Source organism: Barbatula barbatula, assembly GCF_947034865.1.
Source record: "Barbatula barbatula genome assembly, chromosome: 9".
Classification (NCBI taxonomy): domain Eukaryota; kingdom Metazoa; phylum Chordata; class Actinopteri; order Cypriniformes; family Nemacheilidae; genus Barbatula; species Barbatula barbatula.
This window is the reverse complement of record NC_136772.1, coordinates 7,793,917-7,801,884: the sequence shown is the minus strand read 5'-3', so window position 1 is coordinate 7,801,884 and position 7,968 is coordinate 7,793,917. Positions and strand designations below refer to the sequence as shown.

Here is a 7,968-nt window from a genome sequence, read left to right as displayed (position 1 = left end):
TATTAATTTGTGCATTGCATTAAGTTGGTAAACTAAATTCTATTTCAGTTTTTTTAAATGGTTGAAAACTTAAATTAAATATGTTCAGAATTTTTTATAAGGATTTCAAAATAAGAATTATGGAGCTACATTTGTTCACATTTTCCATTTCAAAATAGATAATACGTTATATTCTTATTTTATGTACAATAATACTGTTTCATCCTTCATTAGATAGTTGGTGGAATCAAGCCTTCATCATAAAAACACAGAGAGCCCTCTACTGGACGTTCTCAAAAATACTATTAGCACTGTCAGTTCAATTAGTAATGTTTGATGCTCTTGTCTGATAAAGATCCCATATACTTCAGGACCAGCTGTTCTATGCAGTTTCACTTTCCAGTGAGCTTGAGAACATCTCTAACCATAGCGCCAATCCCATCAAAGATCAAACTTATTACAGTTTTTTGGTTGATAATTCATGGTATTTAGGTTTAAGTTATACACCTTTTTGGTATTTACATAAATGTAAAACTAATGCGACTTTATACAAATTTTCACTGTAGCTACCCGATACATTTTACACCATTTATAGACAGTAATGAGCTGTAAATAGATAAGGTGAAATTAATAATAACAACTGGTTGTGTAATAATAATAATAATCATGTGTAACAACAAGTAAATTGTTTATTTATTTTCAAGATAAGTTCAAGATAAGATGGTATACAGACCAAAAACATATGATGGCCTTCTTAAAAAAAACGTCTCAACAGAACAGCTGCATGGAATTAACCATTATAAATCCAATAATGTGACTTTAAAATCTTGCAAATGAACTAAACATTGGCTATGGTGGTACGCAGCATGAAATGTAAAAGATATGAATTAAAAAGAACATAAAAAAACATATAATAATAGCCAAGACTCTAGACTTCTGCAAATGGATATTAAAAAACAGTGCTCAAACTTCAGAGCAAACAAACTTGGACAGAAGTTGGCCAGCATTCTTCAGGCGCTCCAAACGCTCTTTCAGCTCTTTCCTTTTACGAGCAACCTTAGCATCTTCTTTGAGGAGATCTTCTGCATCGCATCTTCTAAAAATGTCATACATTGCATGCTGGAGTTGAGATATGTACTGATCCAGCATGTGGTACTGAACTATCAGCGGCACCTGATTAGCCAGACGATGAGAGGTGATCTAGTGGCAAATACATACAAAAGACATTTAAAATCATTCTAAACTTGAAATGCACAACTGTAGATTGCACAATGTCACATTCCACTATTCTAACTTTGATCACGCTTTTATTATAAAGGTGACCTGTATAATTTTTTATATATATTTTTTTAATCCTAAATTAATTTGTGTTTGGGCTGACAAAATGACTAAGCACAATTAATTGCATGCAGAAAAAAAATGTTGTTCACATAATATATATGTGCACTGCCCATAGTCATTTTGTATTTATAACCACAAACACCTGGGTATATTTAGGAAATATGTTCATGTAATTATTTAAATTACCTATAATTAAAATTAAATTTTATCCATTTTTATATTTTTTCTTAAATTAATGCATGCATGTGATTATAAATACAGAATTATTGTGCAAAGTTCACAGACAATTATTAACACAAACTTTTATTCTGGATACTATTTTTCGTGATGAATGTTTGATAGCCCCAGAGGGAATATAATTAATTGTCAAAGGAAAATTTACATTTATTCATTTGGCAAATATACTTCCCTGAAATAATGTAAATAAATAGTTTAAACAGTTATGTAAACTATACTCATTGATTAAGCTAATGAGTGTATAAAACATGTTTGAATGTTTGCATGAATGTTACAAATGATTACCGTTAAATAGGCATTGAGATGCATCGACATGTCTCGTACATCGCAATTTTGCAATACGCCTATTTGCTGTTGTATTGTAGCACCATGCTGGTAAGTGTAAAGAGAGTCTTGACAGTAGACGGTCTTCTCCATCTTAAACTGAGACTGGACTTTCTCCTCTGCTTTCAGAAATTCTTCTTTCCAAAAAACTTCAATTGGATATCCTGCTTCCCTTAAAAGTTGAGGAAACCCCTCAAAGTGTCGGTTAACAATAGTGTTCACACGAGAGTGAACAATATCTGTAAAAAATGGGGGCCAGGAAGACAATCATGACAAACAATTACTAGGAAAATATCAGCCATTCATTTTTCTCCATCATTTTTTGGGGGGCTGGTAACTATATATGTATATAAGTACAAAACACTGTCAGAACTATGGTAAAGCTGCTCCCCACCTCTGACATCTTTCAGGAGCTTTAAAGCAGGTTCCTCTAGCTCATCAAAATGTTTCCTGACAAGGCTTTCAAATGTTGTGTAGTTTACAACTCCAGGAAGCTCCTTTCCTCTGTGAGCTCTTATGTCATCTACCCCTAGAGCCGCTGGACACAGAGTTATGAAGGACACCCTTTGAAAGCTTCCAATGTCACACATGTGGCAACATACAGTAATTCACAATTGCAGGAAACAAATTACAAATGTTTACTAATAGGTTTAAAATGCTAAACCACATAGAATTTGACCCACTAACACTGTTCCTGTTAATTGTAAATGGCAAAATTATTAGCAGAAGAATTTTTTTATCCATAGAAAATACAAAATTAACAAAATATCTTGACACAGATTCTCATGGGCAATGCTAACTCTCTTATATTATCCAAAACTCACTCTTAGCAGTTTTGACATCCAGGAGACATTTCCATTTATCGCATTCCTCCCTGAATTTTGCGTAGACCCTCTTGCCTGAGATTTGTAGGTCCTCATCTGCTCTTTTCACTTTTTCAAGTACATCATTGTACTGGTGAATTTTCTAAAGAACACAGGTCATCAAATTAATAGATTAATGAAAAAGACACCAACAAACACTGAAGGGGTGTAATATGTAAGGGATAATCCCCCGCTAGCTGTGCATAAATAAAGGATATTAATACACATTAATGAAAATCCTTCAATGCACAGCCTACTGTAGATTATCCATTTTATACCATGGTCGTTTACAAAGTTAAAATTGAGCAAGTTAAAGCTGTTAATGATGTTTGCAATGGAATTTTTGATCCAACGAGTAAAAATTTCAATTTTAAAGGTGCTTGTGTCATTTTAGCGGCATCTAGCGGTGAAATTACAAATTGCAACCAACTGTACACTCCAATCTTACCCTTTTAAAGCACTAGAGAGGCTGAGAGAGGATTAAGATGTTTTTTAACAAATTTGAGCTTCTTTCTCAAATGAGATAACGTATTTACGAATCATAGTCATGTATACTGTATTATATTGGATTTTTTTCAATATATCCTCAAAAACACTACAAGCTGGCCTTTTAAATAATGGTGATCAAACAGTAACTACCTGTGCATTAAACGGTTTAAATGCACAACTTTGAGCCAATCGGAACCAAGTATTCAAACCAGACCATATAAATACAATAATTTGAAACATATTTCACCATAATCAGAAAATTGTTCTTTTCTTGTCGATCAAGAGGAACTCCATCTCCCAGCAATTTGAGATCCTCAGTGGTCTTAGCTAGTTTCATCTCAAGTTCTTCCTGTAACTGTGGCAGTAAGTTCTAAAGGTAAAGAAATGACATTGTAATAAATTTAGAAATCTAGAATTGTTGTATCACAAAAACGTTTACTACAACACATGCTCAGTTTTTGTCAATGCTTTTATCTCATTCAATTATGCATACGTACGGTAATGTGTATAACCAATTCATCCGTGAGTTTTTCTGCCAGAAGGGGTATTGTAGCTTTACCGTCCTCCAGAAGAGGCCTAAAGCAAAAAATTAAACTCAATAGTGACAAGGACTTCATTAGGAACATAGCCGCATAAAATTAGAGCCACCCATGGTTTGCAAGGCAAAAATAAAACGCATTCTGAAATGTAAAACTTGCTTTAATAAAATGTAGATTTTTTTCAAAAAGGACAATGGCAATATTACATATTAATAATTTACATAGAGTTTGGCTATTTTGTTATTTATTTGTGCTACAATATGGTTGTAATGTAGAAAGAAAGCAAAACACATGTCTTGCCTAAAATGAGCACTTTCATCAAAAAACGTTCTTTCTTTTTCCAAGGCTTCTGCCAGAGTAAGCTTGTCATTGATATCTTGCTGGCCCCGGCACTTAACAATCATGTAGCCCTTCTTTAGCTTTATCAGAAGATTGTTAACTGTATCGACCACGGTCTTCTCCATACCTTTGTCCACCAAATCTGGTTTAGTCAGAATACCTGCAAGAATTAAGATTTTTATGTTTTAAAATATTTCACAAAGCAATTCACAGTCTTTATTCACAGTCTGTGAAAATTTAATTCACTTGTTCAATCAGTAGATTTATTGAAACATACAGTACATACCCAGTGTCCTGTGCCCATCTGGATCCACATTTGACGCCATATTTAATGCTTCAGTGTTGGCAATATCAATGTTTGCTGGCACAACCACCAAGCTGATGGTCTCTTGTTTTTTGATAAACTTTTCAATTAGATCTTTAATCTGTTAAAGAAAATCTCCATTACCACAGTACTGACAAGGTACCTTTCATATTTTCTCATGGATGACAACTTTTATCTTGAGTTTGAAGCATTATTTAATTGACCATGTACAGTATAAATACCATTCAAATGATTTCTTATCATTTGCAATGAAAAAAGTAAAAACAGTGTTTTAACCTGGCTGGTTGGCAATTAAGCTAGATCACTCAAAACGTATAAATCACTTATAAATACCGTAGATCTATCAAATCTCACCTGTTTCTCAATGTCCTTTGGTTGGTTGCCAGTGGCAACCCTAGCAATGCCTGGCAGGTCAATAAGAGTTAGATCAGGAACATCACTGGACTTGATCTCTAAAGTGATCATCTCATGACTGATTCCTTCATGTCCAGCCAATGCAATCTGAGCTACATACACAGTAGATAATGTTATGCTGATATCACCAATGCCCCACAGATAACAAAACAAATTTTACACAATTTAAGACTAACATAAAATATCTTCTGTGCAATACACACCTTCTAAGATAGCATTCTCAACTTCTGCTGGACTTTCTAGTTTCATGTGTTGGTCCTTAAATGACAACGATCCAAGCCAGGTGTCTTGCTCTTTAACTTTCTTCAGATTGAGGACAAGGGGACATCGAGTGACTATACCTGTGTTCATAGATGGTTAGTTTTCTATTTGTAATTGACCTATTATTTTATGGAGAGAACTACTGTGCATACAGTTATGGTTTCTAAAGCAGTGTATAGAACTGTGTTTGCATTTATTAACCTGTTCCTCTGGGCAATGCCACCCCAGAGAGCGCCTCCAATACAGAACTCTTTCCTGAGCTCTGATCACCTATAACAGCAATAGCTGGCAGGTTCAAGTCTTTCTCAACACCAAGTGCTCTGAGACTGTCAACAAGGTCAATACAGGGACGCACTTTTTCTTCATACTGTTGGTCCAGATCATTACTCATATTTCCCCGCTTTGAAGATCCTTGTGAAGACATGTTCGAACTATTCTGATTCTGCAAAATATGACAAAAAAGGTAGTCTACGCAAAGGTAGTCTACGCATAATATTAATTTAAAAGGAGGTAAAATGATTTAAGGCAACATATTAATGGTGCATTTTCACTACTCTGCTCAGTGTTACTGCCAACACAAAAATGCAGTTGTGGCCAAAAATGCATTTCCACTGCGACCAACCTGTAATGGTCTCTGCTCTCTGATCATAATTATTGCTTGTTAAAATTAAATTAGATTAAATAAAAATTCTTTCTAAGAAATGCATTGAGAGCTCTGTAATTAAAAATGAATGGAAGTCAATGGAGATATAAGACTAGTAATAACTGAATTCTAGAGCTCTCTTATTGTAATTCTTACTAGTAAGAAAATATTCTAGAGCTCTCTAATCGTAATTGTTAATAGTAAAAATTAAGTGATAGAGCTCTGTTATTATAATTCAATTTTTACTAGTAACAATTACAGAGCTCTCTAATTTAAATCTTACTAGTAAAAATGCAATTACGACGAGTAATGCTGGGGACAATATAAAATAATTCGGCTTGCCATACTTGACTTCACTTTTACTTTCAGTGAATTCATGGTACAGCATGCTTTTTACCCACCCTGTGTGTGACACGTGATTTCAAAGTAATATTCACAGTTCCTCTCAACAGTGAATCGATACCCGCTACTCCGCTCTCCACCACCCAAAACCACCTTCGCTTTGGGGAGTGTCAGTAAATTTACAGTAAATGCAAATGCTGAGCGACTTTCGGGAACGGTTGATGTTAAGGAGTGGATCAAGAGTTGATGCATTCATATATTTCTCTATTATTCTATTTCAAGTTTATTTCTAGATACATTTCTATTTTTACTGAATTCCTTTCTAAATGTGAAATCAAAATGTATCACTTAAAAGTCAAGGGTTAAGCTTCCTTTACAGTATATTTTGTTTTAAGAGATGTACAACTCTTACAAATTTGGTATACGAGTTTTCACAAACCATTCTCGGAATCATTTGGATTTACCCAAGCATTCCATAAAATAAACTTAAAAATGTAGTCAGCCAAAGCACATGAACGTCGTAACAATATTAACAATTAAACAATGATCCTAAAACATTTCTAGGAAAATGGATAAAACGTGAAAAGACTGGATACTCACTGCAGCCACCGATAGCCTAGATACAGCGCGAGTCGTTTTCAAACTCATGGGTTTTGGTTTCCTTTTAAATAAGAATGTATGACATCCCCCAATTTCATATTTGTCAACGCCCTCGCATTTGATCTGTTCCTGTCATTCCTACCGGAAAACCGTAAACGCGACAGAGAAACTACAGCCTAGAGTTAAATATTTAGACAAAAAAGGTAGTCTACGCATAATATTAATTTAAAAGGAGGTAAAATGATTTAAGGCAACATATTAATGGTGCATTTTCACTACTCTGCTCAGTGTTACTGCCAACACAAAAATTGCAGTTGTGGCCAAAAATGCATTTCCACTGCGACCAACCTGTAATGGTCTCTGCTCTCTGATCATAATTATTGCTTGTTAAAATTAAATTAGATTAAATAAAAATTCTTTCTAAGAAATGCATTGAGAGCTCTGTAATTAAAAATGAATGGAAGTCAATGGAGATATAAGACTAGTAATAACTGAATTCTAGAGCTCTCTTATTGTAATTCTTACTAGTAAGAAAATATTCTAGAGCTCTCTAATCGTAATTGTTAATAGTAAAAATTAAGTGATAGAGCTCTTTTATTATAATTAAATTTTTACTAGTAACAATTACAGAGCTCTCTAATTTAAATCTTACTAGTAAAAATGCAATTACGACGAGTAATGCTGGGGACAATATAAAATAATTCGGCTTGCCATACTTGACTTCACTTTTACTTTCAGTGAATTCATGGTACAGCATGCTTTTTACCCACCCTGTGTGTGACACGTGATTTCAAAGTAATATTCACAGTTCCTCTCAACAGTGAATCGATACCCGCTACTCCGCTCTCCACCGCCCAAAACCACCTTTGCAGAGGTGCAGAGTTGATGCATTCATATATTTCTCTATTATTCTATTTGAAGTTTATTTCTAGATACATTTCTATTTTTACTGAATTCCTTTCTAAATGTGAAATCAAAATGTATCACTTAAAAGTCAAGGGTTAAGCTTCCTTTACAGTATATTTTGTTTTAAGAGATGTACAACTCTTACAAATTTGGTATACGAGTTTTCACAAACCATTCTCGGAATCATTTGGATTTACCCAAGCATTCCATAAAATAAACTTAAAAATGTAGTCAGCCGTCGTAACAATATTAACAATTAAACAATGAGCCTAAAACATTTCTAGGAAAATGGATAAAACGTGAAAAGACTGAATACTCACTGCAGCCACCGATAGCCTAGATACAGCACGAGTCGTTTTCAAACTC

General features: G+C 34.1%; 1 protein-coding gene across 1 annotated transcript; it reads right to left on the bottom strand.

Moving 5' to 3' along the window:
* Positions 1 to 649: 649 nt before the first annotated feature.
* On the bottom strand, positions 650 to 7,962 carry LOC306898427 (interferon-induced GTP-binding protein Mx-like). Its single transcript, XM_079463891.1, has 12 exons — positions 7,923 to 7,962; positions 5,313 to 5,594; positions 5,054 to 5,191; positions 4,791 to 4,942; positions 4,398 to 4,536; positions 4,073 to 4,271; positions 3,731 to 3,809; positions 3,481 to 3,603; positions 2,706 to 2,847; positions 2,276 to 2,419; positions 1,843 to 2,120; positions 650 to 1,179 (listed from the first exon to the last, which is right to left on the bottom strand). The coding sequence occupies exons 2-12, from the start codon at positions 5,533 to 5,535 to the stop codon at positions 943 to 945; spliced, it is 1,854 nt and encodes a 617-aa protein (XP_079320017.1). The 5' UTR covers positions 5,536 to 5,594; positions 7,923 to 7,962; the 3' UTR covers positions 650 to 942.
* Positions 7,963 to 7,968: the final 6 nt, after the last annotated feature.

Coding starts and splice junctions, on each gene's coding strand:
- LOC306898427 (XM_079463891.1), bottom strand. CDS start 5,535: ATGTCTTCACAAGGATCTTCAAAGCGGGGAAATATGAGTAATGATCTG. Junction 4,943..5,053: donor TGAGAATGCTATCTTAGAAG/GTGTGTATTGCA, acceptor CTGTGTATGTAG/CTCAGATTGCATTGGCTGGA. Junction 3,810..4,072: donor GATGAAAGTGCTCATTTTAG/GCAAGACATGTG, acceptor TTTTTGCTTTAG/GCCTCTTCTGGAGGACGGTA.